At 38.5% G+C, this 22,519-nt stretch overlaps 1 protein-coding gene across 1 annotated transcript in view; it reads right to left on the reverse strand.

The window, feature by feature from the left end:
• GLRB (glycine receptor beta) overlaps window positions 1-22,519 on the reverse strand; it is an 89,313-nt gene that overhangs the window by 42,028 nt on the left and 24,766 nt on the right. The window contains 2 exon segments of the mRNA NM_174071.2: window positions 5,727-5,794; window positions 7,473-7,579. Coding sequence (NP_776496.1) covers window positions 5,727-5,794; window positions 7,473-7,579 — 175 coding nt within the window.

The raw sequence follows: 22,519 nt of genomic DNA on the forward strand, positions 1-22,519 counted from the left end.
AAGAGTTCTTATGTATTTCTGACAAGGCAAAATATGTATATAGACTGTTATAATATATCACAATACTTAATTGTATCCCTTGAATGCAAAAGTTTACATTTTCTATTATAAAAACCCACAGATTTCAGTCAAAGGTAGGAATCGAATGGAGAAATCAACAAATATTTTAAGCATAACCATACAGCAGATGCCACTTCACCTCTGCTGCTGCTGCTGCTAAGTCGCTTCAGTCGTGTCCGACTCTGTGCGACCCCATAGACAGCAGCCCACCAGGCTCCCCCGTCCCTGGGATTCTCCAGGCAAGAACACTGGAGTGGGTTGCCATTTCCTTCTCCAATGCATGAAAGTGAAAAGTGAAAGTGAAGTCGCTCAGTCGTGTCTGACTCTAAGCGACCTCATGGACTGCAGCCTACCAGGCTCTTCGGTCCATGGGATTTTCCAGGCAAGAGTACTGGAGTGGGGTGCCATTGCCTTCTCCACACTTCACCTCTAACAAATCTATATTCTTACTGATTTGAGGGTCTTAGTTCAGTTGTCACCAGCAGTAGCATACAAACTGATATAATAAATGACTGTCATAACAACTTCAAAAGAGGATGATTACATTTATTTGATGATTTTAGTGAAAGTGAAAGTGAAACCGCTCAGTCATGTCCGACTCTTTGCGACCCCATGGACTGTAGCCTACCAGGCTCCTCAGTCCATGCGATTTTCCAGGCAAGAGTACTGGAGTAGGTTGCCATTTCCTTCTCCAGGGGATCTTCCCAACCCAAGGATCGAACCCGGGTCTCCCGCACTGCAGGCAGACGCTTTACGGTCTGAGCCACCAGGGAATTACAGCATTAATAATGAGACCTTACAGAAATGGAAGGCAGCAGAATGCAGATGAACATACAGACATGAGAAATAGGAACCATAAAGCTAAAAACTAAGATGCGAAAAGCTGAAGGAGCACATAGCCCTGGAGGTTGGAGAGTTTCAGGAATATTTATATGGCTGTGATTTTTCTTCTACTACACAGCTACAGATTGTGAATAAATGTAAGATTGCTTTCTGTTTAGTCATTGACATTTAGCATCTGAATTAAAAGACAAATAAGCAGGAAGGAATGTTTTACAAACAGAATTGGCTAAAATATCCTTATAATGTTAATACTCATTGCTTCAATGGATTCTTTGTTAGATAATGAACTTTATACACTGGGGAAAAGGGCTGCCTCCTTCCTTCAAAAGTTGCTCCACCTCTGTCTGCAGCTCTTAATGCCGCATCCACCACCAGGCTCTGGAGTTAAAGTAAAAAGACCTGAAGTGCAGAGGAAAGCTCTGGCCAATATTGAAGCTTCCAAATTTTAGGACTTCCTTTATTTCAGCAGACCTTTGTAGGGAAATTTCTAAGGGGATATTAATAAACAAAACCTCAACTGTACAACAGAGTTACTAACAAAAGGTTCATTTTCTTTAGGATGAGATTCTACTGTAAAATATGACATTAACTTGCAGATGCATCACAACCCTACAGTCAACGTCCCTTTAGGGTTGCGATGCCAGAAAAAATATTGTTCCTTAATTTCTGTAATTTTTTCACTCATTTTAGGGTGTAACACATCAAGTACACAAAAGATTCAAGCACAAGCCTCTCTGATATCACACTGTTCAGCATACTATTTCCACGAACATATATTCTGTATTTAGACAAATCTAAGTCTCTCTACTTTTCCAGCCTCTTGTTCTGGGGGTATCATTTGCTTCTTTTCTTTTTTTTTTTTAAGAAATATGTTCCTTGGCTATTACCAAAAAAAGACGAGATCTAACAGAACTTTGTAAATCAACTATATGACAATAATTTTTTTTTTAATGACAAGCAGTAACAAATTCTGTTTAGAATGTGAAGAGATTGTACACTATTAGTGGAAATTCAAACCAGTAAAGCTACTATGGAAAACAGTATGGAGATTCTTCAAGAAACTAAAAATAGAACTATCATAAGATCCAGCAATCCCACTTCTGGGTATATGCCCAAAGGAAACACGACATCTAGAAGAGATGCTTGCATTTTCATGCTCACTGCAGTATTATTTACAACAGCTAGAGTATGGAAACAACCTAGGCACCCATCAATGAATGAATGGACGAGGAAAATGTGGTACACACACACACACACACACACACACATACATATAAAGTAGAATATTATTCAGCCTTAAGAAAAGAAGGAAAATACTATCATTTACAACAACATGGATGAACCTGAGGAGCATCATGCTAAGTAAAATAAACCAGACAGAGAAAGACAAATACGCCATGGTATCACTTATATGTCGAATCTTAAAAAAAAAAAAAAAAGAGTCAAATCCATAGGAATGGAGAGTTGAAAAGTGATTGCCAAGAATTTGGAGTATGGGAAAGAGGGAGAGGTTGGTAAAAGGTGTAAACGTATGGTTATAAGATGAATAAGGTTTGAGGATCTAGGGTGTAACATGGTGACCATAGTTGTAACACTACTGTGTACTTGAAATTTGCTAAGAGGACAGAACTTAAATGTTCTTATAAAAGAAAAAATATATATACATGAGATGATGGATGTGTTAATTATCATGATGGGGGAAATCCTTTCACAGTGTAGAAACATATCAAATCATCACACACGTTTTAACTTACAGTTTCACCTGTCAGTTATACCTCAGCAAAGCTGAAAAGTTAATAAGCCCACTCTTTGTGACTGGAAGGAAAAAGAAAGACCCACTTATAATATAACTGCTCTCCACACCTGTGTATCCTCTTACCCTCCTGAGTCATTGCTACTATTTCCGATTGGTATTTGTAACAAGTCATGAAGAACAAGCTTTGTCTTAGACACATTTCTCCCCTTAGAAGACATATAGTGTTATCTCTATACAGATAATAGCTTGTACCTTTCTTAACTATTACACAACAAGGTATTAAAGAGTTTGTTTTCTGGAAAAAGTGAGAAAATCTATAAAATATCACAGCCGTGAAAGAGACATCTGTAAAAACTGTCTTAGAAGTATGAAATAAACATTGCCAAAACAAAAAAAAATCATTACAATAAAGTAGACTATTTAAGTCTATTTGATGAGCATGGTTTCAATTCTGAACCTTTAGGCTATATCAGCACAACACAAAGGGAAAGATAGGTTATTTCATCAAAAGAAATAGCAAATATAAATAATTTGGCTCCTCTGCATAAAGGTCTCTAAATTGACAAAACTAACACTCTACTGTAATAGCATTCTTTACTCTGTTATTTAATCTATAAATTCAACATGGGCTTCCCAGGTGGCGCTAGTAGAAAGAACCCACCTGCCAATGCAGTAGATGTAAGAGACTCGGGTTCAATTCCTGGGTCGGGAAGATCCCCTGGAGGAGGGCATGGACAGAGGAGCCTGGTGGGCTGCAGTCCATGGAGTTGCAAAGAGTTGGACACGACTGAAGCAACTTAGCACATGCGCATGCACACATTATGAGTCTATTTTTAAAGTTTGCTCTGCCAATACTTTTATGGTGACCTGGGCTCACTTTTTGCTGGCCAAAGCAGAATGTATTAATTTATTTAATCAATATTAGTTAATAATGTGACATCATTTATGGGCTCACTCATTGAGGACCTACTGTCTTCTGTATTTTATGGAAACTGAAGAAGCAGAATGCACTGTTTTTGACTTTGAGAGATTAATAACTCCATCAGAGAACAAAATTAAAACACACAAAAAGAGTTGAATTACAGTCAAGAAGTGATCAGTTTAACAAACAAACAATGATAGAGATGAAAGACGTGGATGGAAAAGGGGGCAGAGAGTGAGTGAGTGCAGCTCAGAGTCAGAGGCTCTGCTCAGACAAGAGATGGAGGTCAGAGGTAAGAGTGCAGGCTGAAAACCGATGGAATCCGGCCGCAGCAATCGGTGCTCGGGGTTCGCTATTGTGAAGAGTGAGCAGAAAGATGAGACAAGATCATATTGAGAAACCATGCACTATTTTATTATGATCCTCAAATAACCTATGAGAAAGTTCCTACCCCTTTTCTGTCAGCCCTTTACCCCAGGTATTTTCAGCTTGATACAGTCAGTGATGGACTGACGGGACCAAAAGAAGTACAGTGTCTGGTAACTGGAAGGCATGCAATATGTATTAAAGAATAGATACATTAATGGTACTTAATGAGCTAGGACACACGTGTTGCTCTTGTGCAAATGAGAAAAAAAAAAAAAAAAAACTGTATTAGTTGTCCTAAAATGCAGGATAGTACTGGGGATGTTTCCAACAGGATGTAACACCTCAATCACGGTGTTTTAGGGGTAGTATAGTGGCCTCATGAAAGATAAAACAGGGTACAGCGAAAAGCACAGATACCAAATAAATTTCCCAGACGTTTCACCTTGAGAAAATTACATTTCTCACTCTTCTTGTCGGAATTGCTTAAACTAGTCATATTTTCAAATGATGAATGCAACTCTTGTCTCCTCAGTGATACATACTTGTCTGTACATTATTTAAGAGCTTTCTTGATCTATAATATACTAGATATACAGCCATTTAGGTTAACTAAAAGTCACTGGAGTGAATTTTGGACTTGATTTCAAAATAACTAATTATTCAAACTACACACTCTCTAAAAAAAATTAAGTATTCAGAGTTAAAGACATGCTTCTATGAAAAATAAATAACATTCTCATCACAATATATTTTACCATGATATTAATTAATATAAAAATGTGTCATAATTTAAATGTAACACACAATTTTATAACATGCTATGATGCTCCTAGGAATATAGGAATACATTCTTTTTCTGGTCTGAGATATTCCCTGAAAAGCTACACTGTGTTGTAATCATTACTATTAAGCTTTTAATCCACACCTTATATTATTACTTAAGAAACATATAAGTATCTCAAAAAATGATGCTCAAAATAAAACTTTTAAGCCTTCTTCCTCCCACCTGAAATACCATTTCAGCATGTGGTTTTTCAGAAAGGGTATAATATTAATATTTTAAAACATTAATAAGCAAGTGGACTTTCCTGAATGTCTTTGAGAAGCTGAACGGTAACTGAACCACACGTCACTCAAGGAATCCACGAATCATCCTTCACAGGCTTCTTTGTCCCTAACACCCAACTCTCGCCGGTCAGCAGCCCCACCCCAAGCCTCTCTTTCCTCTTCTTCCTGGGCCTTTCCTTGTTCTTTGTTTATATAACATAAACGTTTTAGGGAGCTCTGTTGCTCTACTTTAGGAAAATTAAATTTGCTTTTTACAATTCTCTGCTTCACACATCCCAAAATTAGTACAAGAGAGAAAACAAAGATTATCCTCAGGAGACTAGAAGAAAAAACAAAAGAAGACTATGAACACAAAAAGTTTTGAATGCTCATATACATAAGTGTATTAGGAAATAATGTTGCACCAGAATATTAATTGCACAAATCCCTTTCCCAGGTGGCATCCACTTAGTTGTTCAGACTGAAATGTTAATTCTCCCAATTCTGTAAGTTTCAACGCAGTATAAAGACTAAATGTGAACTGCAAAAATACAAAGGCATTCAAATAACTAATTCAGCAAAACCCTGAAATTTGAATATTTATACTAGGAGAGAGCATGCATTTTTTTTTTCCTGAGAATTACTCCTTATTTTTCAGTTATAATTTCTTCTAATATTTTCCAGTTAAACTATTCACAACTAAAAATATTAAATGAATTTTAATCTTACCATTGTTGTCTCTTGAATAGATCCAAAACTGTTGATAAAAATGTTGACTACTACATCAACAGGAATGCCTGTCAATAAAAATTAAGGATATAGTTTAGTGGCTGTAAAAACCTTGGTCAGAATCTTCATATTTTTATGGTTTATGCAGTTGACTGTTATATTTTTTCCAATCCACACAGATGTATAAACCTATGGTTTCAAGATACATGTTCACAATTGCTATTAACTTATTCTTCTAAATAGGGATCAACACACAAACAAAAAATGAGTTATGTTGTTCTTCATAGCACTATTTATTCAGAAATATTTCTCTCTTAAATTGTAGGGACTCTGGGAAAATACATTTACCTTAAAAAGTTTTCAATTGAGCTGATGCATTTACTTTAAGATATTGCAAATTATTTTTTTAAAACATCATTTAAAAATATGATTTATGTTTTGCATTTTATAGTCTTTCAAATTTTTTACCTTAAATGGCAAGCAGAATACAACAATTATTATATTTTGATTTTTAATCCATGAAAATGTAAACTTAATCAGACATACAACAGAATCGTTATAAAGATTTTTGCCTGACCTGTTGGAAAATAATTTTAGAGTTCATAGAGTGAGAACTAAGGTATAATGTTGCCAATTTCTTTCTTGCTTTCTTTTTTTTTTTTCACTCATTGTGGGTTGCTGCTTGGGCTAACAAAGGGAAAATGTGAAGTTAGCCTTTTGGCCACATAACCTCTGACTGATGAAAAACAGGTGTTGAATCAATACATGGTAGACATGTGACAACCCAGACCATGGTGCTGTTGAAAGTAACAGAGTAGGTTCTGGTAATGAACAAAAAACTCTGTTTTTACAACATCGTTGTATAACTTCAGTTGACTAGAAGCAGCTGCAGGCTTTTCTTTTTTTTTCTTGTAAAGGAAAAAAAAAAAAAAATCAAGCCTCCTAATGTTAATGCAATCTACATTAATACCTGTCCTTAGCCAGCAACAAAGATGGCAGTTTTCCAGAGATATATTCATATATCTAACTCATCAAAAGGAAGAAAGAAAGAGGGAAAGTAACAAAGAAAGAAAGGAGGGAAGGGAGAAAGGAAGGCAGGCAAACATATATAATCTTCCCACAACTTTTACTGCAAGTACAGTTTTGGTTTTTAAATGGTGTGATAGGTGGTAATATTTTATTGAAATAAAAATATAGTCACATTTATTCACAAAGTTAACGTGTTTTTAAAAACTATATGGCTTTTTCTTTCAGCCAAAGCATAGAGGGTTTTTTTTTTTTTTTTAAGTCAATGTAAAAAACTAATAAAGAGTAAAAAAATAATTTAAATGCCTATCAGAGCTTTCTCTATTCGGAAATGAGTATATGGCTGTTCTCCTACAAAGTAGAACTTTGGTGTCTGAATGAGAGCCAGAGCCTAAATTTAAATTATTAAGGTTAAGAATACAAAATACTTAGAAAACCCATCACATGGGTTAGTCTATTAATTCACCATAGAAAACCCGTCACATGGGTTAGCCTATTAATTCACAATATACCTTTTTCTTTTAAGCCCTAGAACCATATACAACTATTACAAGTAATGTTTTGCTTATCTTTAAACATTTTTTGCATTTAATTGCTCAGACATAAGAACATTACAGAACAGTTATTACTGTTTTGAATATCTGAAATAAATGATTTTACACAGATAAAATTAGGGTTTAAACTGCAAAGAATGGAGATATTGACGGGGGAGAGACAAACCTTTGAAATTTGGTCTTATCCTGGGATCGTAACTGACCAGCAGCCTGTTCAAGATATTGCTGGTGGAGTTGGCGGGTACTCGGGCTAGATCCTCTGCTGACTGTTGCCTATGAGAGAAAAAACAAAACCCTGGTAAGTATTTAGAAACAGCAAGCAACAGGCATGGGTGATTTTCATTAAAGACTTTGCTTTTTGAGACAAATATATAGCATGTCTTTTCCAAATAGAAGTGAAAAGTAATAGATATTATCAGAAGCCCAAAAGATATGTCATTAAAAAAAAAAACTAAAACAGAAAAGTAATCCAGCATTTAATTTTAACAAATGCATAAAACACTGCTGCAAATAATCCATGTTTCTTTCTTTTAAATAAAGTTATGCAGATCTTTTCCTTGTCCTGAAGCAGTATGCAGTCAAAATCCAGACAAGCACAAAGGAAGGGCAGACAAGGAGTTAAGAGAAAAAAAGAGATAGTTTTTGAATAATATATTAACCTTCTATCTAAGCAAAAAAGTATGCGAAGACTACAAGATGATATGGACAAAGAGACAGTCCAAGAATTTACAAAATTTATAAAAGTCATCTGACACTTGTAAAATGATACTGTGTAAGAAACACACAATGAATGCTCTCTGTGGAGTTCGCTGTTGTTTAGTTCGTAAGTCGTGTTCGACCCTTTTTCGATTCCATGGACTGCAGCCTGCCAGGCTCCTGTGTCCATGGGATTTTCCAGTCAAGAATCCTGGAGTGGGTTGCCATTTCCTACTCCAGGGGACCTTTCGGACCCAGCGATCAAACCCTACTCTCATGCATTGGCAGGCGGGTTCTTTACCACTGAGTCATCAGGGAAGCCATTAACTCTGGATTGGTAAAAGAGGTCCTTTACTATCAGACCAATTAAATAAAGGAAAGTAGAGAGGTCTGAGATACAGCTGCCTTTTTCTTTTATTCAATATATATACATATTTGCTATCAACTATCAAAAAGAGAAAAACTGCCATATTTTTCTATTGTAATTAACTTTGAACAATGAATCTTGACTAAATTGGTGTTGCTTGGGAGCACTTAAACTCTTCCTTGGAGGTCTTTGAAAACTGTTCTGTTGTTTACTGTTTGTTTGGGATCTATTACTACCCATAAAATCTTATCATATAATAATTTTCCCAGTCCAAAAATCAGTTCAGTTCAGTTCAGTTGCTCAATCATGTCTCTTTGCGACTCCATAAATTGCAGTGCTCCAGGCCACCCTGTATGTTGCCAACTCCCATTTACTCAAACTCATGTCTATTGAGTCGATAATGCCATCCAACCATCTCATCCTCGGTTGTCCCCTTCTCCTGCCTTCAGTCTTTCCCAGCATCAGGTTCTTTTCAAATGAGTCCATTCTTTGCATCAAGTGGCCAAAGGACTGGCGTTTCAACTTCAGCATCAGTCCTTCCAATGAATATTCAGGACTGCTTTCCTTTAGGATTGACTGGTTGGATCTCCTTGCAGTCCGAGGGACTCTCAAGAGTCTTCTCCAATACCACAGTCCAAAAATAATATCCATGAAAATCACAAGGAAGATTAAAACTACACTTGAGCACCCAGCATTGTCTATTCTGTATCAATATGATGTGCCTGTGTGCTCAGTCTCTTCAGTCCTGTCTGACTCTTTTGCAACCCCATGCATTGTAGCCCGCCAAGCTCCTCTGTCCGTGGAATTCTCCAGGCAAGAATATTGGAGTGGGTTGCCATGTCCTCCTCCAGGGTATCTTCCTGACCCAAGGACTGAACCTACGTCTCCTGTATTGCAGGCAGATTCTTTAACCACTGAGCCACCTGGGAAACCCCATTGAGATGGTAAAAGTATAAATTTCATAAATGACATTAATTTATAGGAAGCAAATAATGTAATACACTTGCTTTGTTTTGAGATCCCAGCTCTGATGTATCAGGCAATTTTGTTCTTTGTTAATTATGCTACTATGAGCTGATATTATACAACCACTAGAGGTGAAATATGACATTAACTAGCATTCCAAAAAAAAAAAAATCTAAAAATACCATGAGTTGATACAGACAAACTTTTCAAGTAGTTATCAGAAAGAATCCAAAACACTGGAGAAATAAAGTGAAAACCAATTAGTCAAATCTCCCCAAAGTGCAGAAGATTAAGTAGATTTAAGTTGTATCTCTTGACCTTATCAGCTCTCATATCCTACCTAGTTGCAGGTTTTGGGGACTGGTAATGAGATTTTTCCATTTCATTGCAAGGGAAATTGTAACCTTCTTAGAGCCGACTGTCATTCCTAAGCAAAATGTAGAAAACTTCAAAGAAAATGAGCCTATTTCAGAAAATTGGATATTAGGATGCAATTAGTGTCCAAACTCATCTACAGGTTTTCTCATTCAAGGAAGGAAGATAGAATCGATGGATTACAAACTACACTTGAATAGGATCAATTAAGAACTGTTATTATTATCTCTCAATGTAAAATCCTTCAAAAGTCTGTTTCTTCTAAGTAATGCAAGAACCAGACATCATAAAACCAATTAATAATAACTTATCTATTTATTTTTTTGGCCATGCCATGGAGGATTAGTCCCCCAACCAGGGATCAAATCCGTGCCCCCTGCATTGGAAGTGTGGAGTCCTAAATACCAGCCAAGTCTCATAATAATTTTTGTGGTAGAGAACTGTTCAGCCTGATTTTCTTCCCAGCTGTGAAGGGAGGAAGAATACAACACCCCACAATCTATACCTCTTCAGCATAAAAATTATTTTGAACCAAAGGCACTTGAAGAAAAGCAAACAGAGGGGCAGGATTTCTCTAAATTCTTCCTATCTGACTACAGTCAGTCACACTGCTACATTTAAAATGAATAACCAACAAGAACCTACTGTATAGCATGTGGAACTCTTTCAATGCTATGTGGCAGCCTGGATGGGAAGGGAGTTTGGAGAAGAATGGATACGTGTAGATGCATGGCTGAGTCCCTTCACTGTTCACCTGAAACCATGACAATATTGTTAATCAGCTATGCTGCTGCTGCTGCTGCTAAGTTGCTTCAGTCGTGTCTGACTCTGTGTGACCCCATAGACGGCAGCCCACCAGGCCCCGCTGTCCCTGGGATTCTCCAGGCAAGAACACTGGAGTGGGTTGCCATTTCCTTCTCCAATGCATGAAAGTATAAAGTGAAAGTGAAGTCACTCAGTCGTGTCTGACTCTTCGTGACCCCATGGACTGCAGCCTACCAGGCTCCTCTGTCCATGGGATTCTCCAGGCAAGAATATACCCCAATACAAAACTAAAAGTTAAAAAAAACAAAAAAACAAAAAAACCAGAGAAAGAGTTTCTCCAAAAGGAACCCTCTTGTCTTCAATCCCCTCCCCAGAGTTTTCATCAACTGGGTAAGATGACTCATCACAGGACAGGACACCAACACTTGATCCACACCCAGGAAAACAGAGTCACAAACATCACACCTCTTTCATCTCTTCTTCTCCAGACCAGTCACCTTTTCTAAAAGTCATCCACTTCCTCTGGAGGCCCACATTCTCCTCCCCTCCCCCTTTCAAGATGATATATAAATTCCCAAAACTCACCACTCTCTCCCATATTCAATTTTGTTTTTCTCTGATGCTGGCCCATATGCACATAACATTAAAAATTAATAAATGTGCATACCTTTTATTTTGTTAGCATGACTATTGTCAGACTACTTCACAGACCCAGCTACTGAGGATGGGGTAGAGAAGAAAAAGAAACCTTTTCTCCCTTACAGCTGTAAGTCAAGTTACCCAAACTCATCTTCTAGCCCTTCCAACTCACTACCAGATTTTATTTTTCTCCCGATTGTCAGCCCCCCTTAGTGGAAAATCATAATTCCTACTCATCGTTGAACAAATCTACAGTATTCTTTAATACTGCTCCTCTAAAATGATGCTTTGATTATACTGGTTTACTCTAATAAACTGAAAAATATACTCTTGTGCCAACATCCATTGGATCATAGAGAAAGCAACAGAGTTCCAGAAAAACATATACTTCTGCTTTACTGACTACACCAAAGCCTGTGGATCATTGTAGATCCACACAATGACTGTGTGGATCACAACAAACTGTGGAAAATTCTTTAGGAGATAGGAATACCAGACCATCTTACCTGCCTCCTGAGAAATCTGTATGCAGGTCAAGAAGCAACATTTAGAACTGGACATGGAACAACAGACTGCTTCCAAATTGGGAAGGAGTACGTCAAGGATGTATATTGTCATCCTATTTATTTAACTTAAAGGCAGATTACATCATGCAAAATGCCAGGCAGGATGAAGCACAAGCTGGAATCAAGATTGCCGGAAGAAATATCAATAACCTCAGATATGCAGATAACACCACCCTTATGGCAGAAAGTGAAGAGGAACTTAAGAGCCTCTTGATGAAAGTGAAAGAAGAGAGTGAAAACACTGGCTTAAAACTCAACATTCAAAAAACTAAGATCATGGTATCTGGTCCCATCACTTCATGGCAAATAATGAGGAAACAATGTAAACAGTGAGAGACTTTATTATTTTGGGCTCCAAAATCACTACAGATGGTGACTGCAGCCGTGAAATTAAAAGACACTTGCTCCTTGGAAGAAAAGCTATGATAAACCTAGATAGCATATTAAAAAGCAGAGACATTACTTTGCCAACAAAGGTCTGTCTAGTCAAAGCTATGGTTTTTCCACAGTCATGTATGGATGTAAGAGTTGGACCATAAATAAAGCTGAGCACCAAAGAATTGATGCTTTTGAACTGTGGTGTTGGAGAGGACTCTTGAGCGTTCTTTGGACTGCAAGATGCAACCAGTGCATCCTAAAGGAAATCAGTCCTGAATATTCATTGGAAGGACTGATGCTGAAGCTGAAGCTCCAATACTTTGGTAACCTGATGCAAAGAACTCACTCATTGGAAAAGACCCTGATGCTGGGAAAGATTGAAGGCAGGAGGAGAAGGGGATAGCAGAGGATGAGATGGTTGGAAGGCATCACCGACTCGATGGACATGAGTTTGAGCAAGCTCTGGGTGTTGGTGATGAACAGGGAAGCCTGGCATGCTGCAGTCCATGGGATTCAAAGGGTAGGACAAGATTGAGCAACTGAACTGACTGAATTTTTGATAGCTTTTTTCATATCTATGTGTATATTACTAATTATACTGAATGTACTGAGTGATTCTTGAGGGAATCATGGCTTCTATGGTTTTGTAATTCCCTATACTCATGTAGCAATAAATACATAATACCCCAGGCACTCTTCACCTGCCAGCTTTTCTACATCAGTTTCAGTCTCTGGATGCCCACGGGTACTATAGTAGTAGCAGCTTTGCTCAACATTTCCATACGAAGAGCATTTGCTCTTCAGAAATTCTCTTAGGAGAAAGGATTTTTTTTTTTTTTCCTCAGAAGCTTCCCAGCATTGGCCACTCCTGAACCAATCACTAGTAAAGAGGAAAAAGCAATCATGATTGGCTCAGATCTATAGTCTGGTAAAGAACAAATACTGGAGAACCAATCACCATGTCCATTACACGATTTCACTTGATCATCACACTCACTCACTTGGTTACATAGGAGAGACATAAACCACACAGAGAATAGTTTCTCACAGAGAAAGAGGAAAAAACATATAGGCAGAGAGTTAGCAACAGACAAGTAAATGGGGCCATAAGGCATGTATATATGAAAACCAGGACACAGCAAGGTTCAGAGATTTTCCGAGGTGGGAGAGTGAAGAATGAACCCTGGTAATCCCTACTACTAGCCATCATTTCACAAACTTGCCATAATAAAAGTGGAATATTATCTATCTTTTATTACTGTCCATCCATATACTCCTTTATGTGATAGAGGATATTAATCTTACCAATTTTCAAAATCATTCATCCTGACAATTTGAAGTTACACTTTCTACAACTTGCCAGGGTCTCCCTTTCCTGTAGTCATCTTCAGATGCTTGGACTTCTCTCTACAGTAAAACTTTAAAATATCTTAACTTGTTAGTAAGCACAAAAACACAGTTTGGGTTGACAAAAAAATCTCTTGAAATGAAAACAAGAGTATATCAAATATGTTATAGACCTTTTTCTTTATTCTTATTTGTGTCAGTACATATTTTCATGTCTTTGCTGTAAGCAACTGGATACGAATCTTTAATTAACTCTTCACCTTTCTTTATATTAGAAATTCAAAGACATTTAAAAATTTAAGTGAAATCTAATGTAGTTTATTTTCACATACATGAATCCAGGGCATTTTCCCTACCTAAAAAAGCAGAATTTTTTTTTTTTTCAGCTTCATAAATCCTAAAACAACATTAAAGTCATCTTTACCGATTAAGTATATATATATAAGCCACTTTATTTTCTTTCAACCAATCTGTCAACAGTTCTGATATTATTACACAACCAGATTGATTTCATGGAAATATGATATTAATTTAAGACAATAATTGAGTCCATTCAGGGAAAGTGATCAAATGACTAGAGAAAATAATGTCTTAGACCAAAAGCCTTTTTACAATCTGTCCTCTTTTGTTCACTTGCCTAAACTTGAACTGATGTCATGACTAATATGTAAAGATATGCATGGAATGGACCGGGCTGTATAGCTGGATGATGTAACGTTTTCCAGAACTAAAGGAAAAATCCAGAAATGTCTTTCCAAAGGGGGAAGCTCAGTTTTCCGTTAACTGCAGAATGTTCTTATTTTCCGTGACCCTTTAGTGGCCACACTGCACAGCAGCATTTCAAAACTGGGGTGCACAGACATATTGGCTGTATGTCCTCCCTTAAACCAGGAACCTGAGACATAGGATCATTTTGTTTTTCCTGTGAGTTACAATGCAGCAACGATATTACACATCTTCTCAGATCTGGGTGTGGCATGGATCTCTCCAGCTTGGGTCCTCTCAAGATGGGAGCTGCAGAGTTTTCTACAAGCACAGGAGAGCAAGGAAAGAGTGACGCTTGCACAATGTGTAGGTTTTATTATTTTTCCTCTTTACTCTAGGGCAGTGGTTGTTTTATTCTTTTTTAGCACCACAGACATGCTAAGAATTTGATAAAAGTTATGTTCTTTCCTTAAAAATTGCCCACAAAGTTTGCAATCCTGAGGTTTCCTGGCCTGTGCTCCACAGATTAAGAAACCCTCCTTCAGGACCTCCCTGGCAATCCGGTGATTAGGACTCTGAGCTTCCACTGCAGGGGACACAAGTTTGGTCCCTGGTCGAGGAACTAAGATCTGGGATGCCATAGAGCATGGCTAAAAAAAAAAAAAAGAGAGAGAGAGAGAGAAAGAAAAGAAACCCTTCTTCATGGAAACTAGTGCTGTTATCCTCACCTAAAGTGAGATAAAGGAAGTTTTTTTTTTTGAGACTCTGATGGGACTTTGTCAAAAAAGACACAGGAACAAACTGAAAGAGCTTCCCATGGCCAAATCTAGGATGATTTCAGCAACAAAATAAAATCAAGTTGGGTTATAATCCAAAGTACAAAATAAAGACCCATAAGTCCATAAAGATGTAAATAAAATGACTGATTGAATAAATAAATAAATGGTAGAGAAAAGACAAATCTCCCATGCAAAATTCCAAGTAACTGGCATAGATCTCTGTGCTCAAACTGGTGCAGCATCACATCCCTCCTTGGTGTGAGCTGTGCATAGAGACATCCTTCCAAAGACCACAGGATGGAAAGGGAGAAAAATAGCAACTTCTACACTGGTAAAGTCTAACAAATACAACTTTACCCAGGTGATTAAACTTAACCTGTTAACCCCATGATAAATCATGCTGATTTTGTGTACCTTCAATATAGTATGATGAGAATGTTATTTCTAAACTTGTGTTCTTCCTCCACAGAACACATAACCTCAATATAACCATGACAAAAACACTGGACAAGTCCCCATGGAGGGATGTTCTACAACTACCTTACCACTATTCCTCAAAGCTGCCGTGGTCATGAAAAACAAAGTCTGAGAAACTGTCATAGCCAAAATGAGCCTAAGGAGACATGAGGACTAGATGCAATTTATAACCTAAATGAGATCCTGGAACAGAGAAAAGATATTAAATAAACACTAAGAAATATAAATAAAGCATAAATTTTAGTTAATGACAATATACCAATATTCATTCTTGAATTGTAAAAAAAAATGTGCTAAACTAATATAACATGTTAATAATAGAGAAAACTGCTGCTGCTGCTGCTGCTGCTAAGTCGCTTCAGTCGTGTCCAACCCTGTGCGACCCCATAGACGGCAGCCCATCAGGCTCCCCCGTCCCTGGGATTCTCCAGGTAAGAACACTGGAGTGGGCTGCCATTTCCTTCTCCAATACATGAAAGTGAAAAGTGAAAGTGAAGTCGCTCAGTTGTGTCCGACTCTTCGCAACCCCATGGACTGCAGCCCACCAGGCTCCTCCATCCATGGGGTTTTCCAGGCAAGAGTACTGGAGTGGGGTGCCATTGCCTTCTCTGAGAGAGAAAACTAGGCACAGAGTATTGGGAACTCTATATCATTTTGATAATTTTTCTATAAATTGTCAAGTCTAGAATTGACATTTAAAAATGTCAAGTCTAAAGCCATTATAACTTTTTCAAAGTGTATTTGAGAAAAAAAGAAGAGGGGGTAAATAATAATAATAAACACCTCTGCAAAGGTGAGCAAGGTGACAAATAGCATTGTGAAAAGATGCCCCACATCCTGTATCACCAGGGAAACGCAAACTAAAACAATAATGGGGTACCACAGCACACCTATTCGAATGGCCAAAATCCAGAGCCCTGACAATACCAAATGCTGGCAAGGATATGGAGCAACAGGAACACATATTCATTGCTGGTGAGAAAGCAAACTGGTACAGCCACTTTGCAAGGCAGTTTGGTGGGTTTATACAAAATGAAACCTATTTATATAGTATGATCCAGTAACAGCACTCCGTGGTGTATACCCAAAGGTGATAAAAACATGTTTACACAGAAACCTGCACACAAGGTTTACAGCAGCAGCTTTATTCATCACTGCAAAAACTGGAAGCCACCAAGATGTCCTTCAGTAGGTGAACGGATAAACCAACTGGCGAACGTTCAGACAGTGGACACTGAACGTCCAGACAGTGGAACGGCACTAAAACAAAATAAACTGTCAAGCCATGAAAGTACAAGGAGCAAGTGAAATGCATATTTCCAAGAAGCCAATATGAAAAGGCTGTACATGTGCAACTATATAATATTCTGGAAAAGGCCAAAACTATGAGAGACAGCAGAAAGACCAGTGGTTGCCTAGAGGTTGGAAGTTTGGAGGAAGGAAGACCAGGTGATGCACAGAGGATTTTTAGGGCAGTGAAAACACTCCATATGACATCATAATAATGGATACTGTAATGGATGGATAACGTCATTATACATTTGTCAAAATCCACAGAACTTGGACAACACCAAGAGTGAATCCTCATGTAAACCATGGACTTTGAGTGATTACGATGCAGGGTCATCAACTGTAACAAAGGTACCATCTGGTGGAGGATGTTGATGTGAGAGGCTAAGCAGGGTACAGGGGAAATCGCATACCATCCTCTCAATTTTGCTGTGAATCTAAAGACGCTTTAGAAAAGCGAAGTTAAAAAAAAGAACAGGAAAGAAACTAAAAGATTCAAAAGAGGAAATTACACTTTCTTATTCCAAAATCCTTCTTACTTCATAACTCTGTAAACTCTGTATAAAATCATGGAAAACTGACACTATGATCATATGTGAAGGCTGGGGCTTATGATAAACTGCTGCTACAAGTCGTACATATCACCTCAGAAGGTTTCAATTTTCATCCACATGGAATAATTTTCAGTTGGATAATCATATAGACATACAAAGATAGATAAACACTTTCTATATCCAGGTAATAAATTTGGTCAGTAGTTACTTAAGAATCTTAAGAATCTAGATAATCTTTGGATTATTATAGAGTATTTTAATTTGCTTATTATTTGCCTAACTATAGTGTAATTTATTATCATTTCTCTTGAAATCTTATGTATTTATTTTCCATTTGGTTTTCCCAGATTAAATTATGAATTGAAGGTTTATGCATACAGGGAGTGATACCCTCTACCATCATTATGTCAGTTTAATTAGTTTATATTATTTGAAAAGAAAGTGTTTATGGGTATATGTGTATGTGGGTGGGGAAGTGTGTTGTGTTATAATTGGCTAAGAATTGTAATTACCAACAGTGTTCCTCAATAATTGTTTTATTTATCACCCCAGTTGGGCTTAAGGAACTGATGAATTCCATGGAAACATCTTAAAATCTTTCATATCTTAAATTATGCAATTACTTATCCATGGCTCTTCGAAAAGTATTTTTCACAAAGTAGAAACACCTCTTTGAGAGGTGCTGTATACTGGATACTGACAATTGCCAAAACCCATCAAAGACTATGGTCCTTTGGACAGAAGCCTCATGACACAACAAATTAAACCTCAATCCAAAGAAAATGTTTCTTGTGCAATTATTTTCCATACTATGCAGAAATCATATTCCACCTAGCCCAGCAAATTGGTATCCATAGAAATACCTCTGACTCTGAGACTAATTACAACTGGAACAGGACTTATCTTCACTCAGTTTTTCCCACACACAGCATTAATATAAAATATTTCCTGTCTGGCTTAATATAAATGGTAATATGAGAAGCCCCACAGTCACATAATAAAGTTAAGTGCGAATATCACTGAAGAAACCCTTAAGGGTGGATACGTGTTCTAGTGTCAGACAGGCTGTGAGAGTCCAATGTGACAGTGGTGAATCTCTTATGCTCTCTGAGGCTTCATGTGTTCCATGTACTTTAAATGAAGGTTTAAATGAGGTGACTGATAAGATCCTTCAGGTGACAATCTAAATCGCCCTGTGATGAAGGCTGTGACCTTGTGCCCCTCAGATCACCCAGCAGAACTGAGGCTGCCAAGAGCTCAGAGCTCTGACCTGCAAAACTCTGGGAACAACCTTCAGCTGACAGGACGTGTCTTGCCCTGGAGGCAACCCGACTCTGAAGACTCTGATGTGCGGACACCAAGGCACCAAGTTCCTTTCTACTAACTTTAGCGGCCATTCTGAAAGTCCATCCCAGTCTCAGAGCTCCAAGGGCACCAACTAAAGCCTCGGTTTCATCTGCATTGTTCCTGTGTTTGAATCCACCTCTCTCAGATCCAAGAGGTCTTTTTCTAGAAACAATCTCTTTCTACAGGGAAATCTTCGTCTCAGAGGCTGTTTCTGAGAAAATTCAACTGATGATATAAACTAAGTAAGATTCCTTAAAGAACAACCAAAGCTTCACCAGTAATGCAACTACCAATATGCTATGTGTCTCTTCTACTTTAGTTATTTTAAAAGGTTTTATTTAAGAAAGCTCTTGGCATTCACAACATGCCATGCACCAGTTATGCATATAAGAGTCAAACACACATGTGGATGATTCTGATATAAAATGAACTTGTCCAGTGATTCTAAGCTTGGTTGCACTGAACCCACCTGAGGAGCTCAGCAAACTGTAGGTACTGAGCCCCATACCCCACCTTCAGGTTGAGTCAACGTGGGATCAGGATTTTAAAGGCTTCTCAGATGATCTGAATGGTTAGACAAATCACCTGTTAGAAAACAAAGCTCCATGACAAGCAGACATGGATTGTAATATGAGAAACCCTAACATTTAAGGAGCAGATGGAGGAACACAAGCCAAAAATTAAAACAAAGAATGAGCTGCCCAAGAAGGAGGTGTGGTCTACGAATGTCACCTCCCCCATTAGTAAGCAAAGGATGCTGCAACCATCAAGACTTCAGCTGCTGCAACTGCCCCAGCTATGTACCCCGAGGGGATTCAGGATGAGAATCACAGGATGCTGGCCCCAGACAGCTGAGATGCACATCAAAGAAATGACTTAAGTGAGCCCAGACTTTTGTATTCTCCCATACATACTGCTACTGCTGCTACTGCTAAGTCGCTTCAGTCGTGTCCAACTCTGTGCGACCCCATAGACGGCAGCCCACCAGGCTCCCCCGTCCCTGGGATTCTCCAAAGAACACTGAAGTGGGCTGCCATTTCCTTCTCCAATGCATGAAAGGAAAAGTGAAAGTGAAGTCACTCAGTCGTGTCCGACTCTTCACGACCCCATGGACTGCAGCCTACCAGGCTCCTCCATCCATGGGATTTTCCAGGCAAGAGTACTGGAGTGGGGTGCCATTGCCTTCTCCGTCCCATACATAGAAAGCACTAAATTCCTTAACTTGAGATATCTGGTTTTCCTTAATCAACAGTAATTTTTCAAGTTCTGACTGCCTGATCTTTGTTGCAGAAACTCTTATATAGCCTGGTTCCCCTTTGCCTCTTTGGAGCCATCCCTCAGAGCTATGTGAGATGCTGCATCCCAGGTTTACATCGTCAGTTTTGTGCACCAAATAAAACATAATCCTCAACGTTAAAATTGTTTTTTAAGTCGACAGAGGAAACCCATAGGTGTGTTATCAACAGAAATCCAGGAAAAAAAAAAATTTGATGGAGGGGTTGGTTCACAGGACCAAGGCTGCTGAGAGGTCAGTAAGATGAGAACTAAAGACCTTTCCAAGGATTCAGCAAAAGGGAGAGAGAGAGATTTCAAGATGAGGGAGAAACAGAAGCCACACTGGAGTGGGTGGATTGGTCAGAGCAAGGAGGGATAAGGACTGAAGAGCTTGACTGGAGAGACTTCAGAAAACAGAACAAGAACTTCTGTACTCTCCTTCCCCTGTGGACACACTGACTCAAGAGCATCTCAGAGATCCATTCCCTTTGCGAGAAATCCAGAAATTAGCTAAGAGGCTTCTCCACCTAACCAGCCTCAATGGCACCAGTAGGAAAAGGGGAGATACCATCTCCCCAAGGGCACCCACTCCCAGACACAGGCCAGTGAGAACAGGGAAAGAGTGGAACCAGCACCCCAGCTCACCGAGGTACCACCCCAGGGACAGGTTTCCAGCTCTCCAGTCTCAGGACCACGAAGGGGCTGGCAGACTCCATTCCCTGCGGACCACAGAGAACCAAGCTGGGACTGGAACTAAGGGCACTGGTGACACTCTTCCTGCCCCGTCAGCACACAGTGTTGGGCTCTAAAACCCCAGCTCTTCCCCATATCTGCACCCTCTGGAGTCCTGCTGCACTCTGCACTATGGACAGCACATGCAAACAACCCAAAGTCTACTGACAGATGAATGCATTTTTTAAGAAGGCAGTTTATGCATGCAATGGAATATTGCTCAGCCCTGAAAAGGAAATCCTGCCATATGCAACAACACAGATGGTCTTGGAGGATGTGATGCTAAGTGAGATAAGCCAGGGAAAGAAGAACAAAAACTACAGGATTCCACTTATATGAAAAACCTAAAAAAGACACTAACATAAACAGAGGAAAAAATGGGGGGGCGTTGGCTGGAGTGGGCATGGGGGGACTGGAGCCACTCATCAACGAGTTTAAAATTTCAGTTAAGCAAGATGAATAAGTTCTAGAAATCCCCTGTACAACTACCTATAGTCAACCATGCTGTATTGGACATAAGAATTGGTTAAAAAGGGTAGATCTCATGTTAAGTGTCCTTGCCACAAAGAATTTTTTTAATTAAAAAAAAATTTCCAGTAACAACTTCTCCCAAAAGAAAATCCACACTTCATGTATACATATATTTTAACTGAGTTACTGCTCAATTTAATAGAGAAAAAAGTCAGTCAAATTATTAGTTTGCTTTTTTTTTTAAATCAAATGGCTGATTATTAAAACTATTTCCATAGCTAATATTTGAAAACCAAATTTAAAGCTCTGGCTTCCTTCTAAGGAAAACCTGGCCCATGAAGAAATAAAAACTGAACATTAGCAGGACAAAACATCATTGAATATATTTCCTGAATACTTCAACTTCAAAAATTAATAAAATAAATCTACCTTTTTTAACCATCCCCCAAAGAAGACTTTGACTACACTGATTCCACAAAAGGAGAACAAGTGACTAGAAACAGGTATGGGTTTCAGAGACACACTGACATTTTTGTTCACTTTAGTCTATGATGCAAAATCCAAGTATGTGATGAAAGATGCAGTTGAGTCGATAAACTTGAACAAATTAATTTCAATTTCAGATTCCCCCCCAAAAACAGGAGTCAATGAAATCTACATCGTGGTTTAGAGAATTAGCCTTGGCTGGATGAAGGGGAGCCCCTTCTCTGAAAGAGATGAAGGGAGAAGAGGACACAGGCAGGATCACATGCCTAGGGAAAGCTGAGTCAGACAGATGTTCTGTCCTCAAAAGCTTCACAATAGCAATCCAGAACACTTTTCTTGTTTACCTGCCAAGAATTAAGTTATCACACAAACACCTAGAAGATAAATGAAGTACACTGAATTGTATTTCAAAACAATTTTGAACATTAAAGGTAAACAAAATATCAGTGTAACTGATTTTGAAATTAACTCTTTAGGACTGTTACAAAATGATTCACTAAGCATGGTTATTTTCAATTGGTCTATGGTTGTCTATATTTGTTAACACATTTTGGGTATGGGGGGTGTTCTTTAAAAGTAAATTTTCAAAGAGTTGAAACTATTTCTCCCTCACAGAACTCAAATAAAACGTCAATTCTGCATACACAGCATGGGTAGCATTACACAATGAGCCAGCCACAGCTAGGTATTTTCCTAAACATTGGAAATGCACAAGCAGAACAACATACAAACACACTGCCCTCACAGAGCTAAATCCCCGACTCACGGAGTCATCGTCACTCGGTCAGTTCAGTTCAGTTCAGTCGCTCAGTCGTATCCGACTTTGCGACCCCATGAATCTTAGCATGCCAGGCCTCCCTGTCCATCACCAACTCCCGGAGTTTACTCAAACTCATGTCCATCAAGTCGGTGATGCCATCTAGGCAACTCATCCTCTGTCGTCCCCTTCTCCTCCTGCCCCCAATCCCTCCCAAGATCAGGGTCTTTTCCAATTAGTC

The sequence above is a fragment of the Bos taurus genome, chromosome 17 (assembly GCF_002263795.3).
Source record: "Bos taurus isolate L1 Dominette 01449 registration number 42190680 breed Hereford chromosome 17, ARS-UCD2.0, whole genome shotgun sequence".
In the NCBI taxonomy this organism is placed as follows: Eukaryota; Metazoa; Chordata; class Mammalia; order Artiodactyla; family Bovidae; genus Bos; species Bos taurus.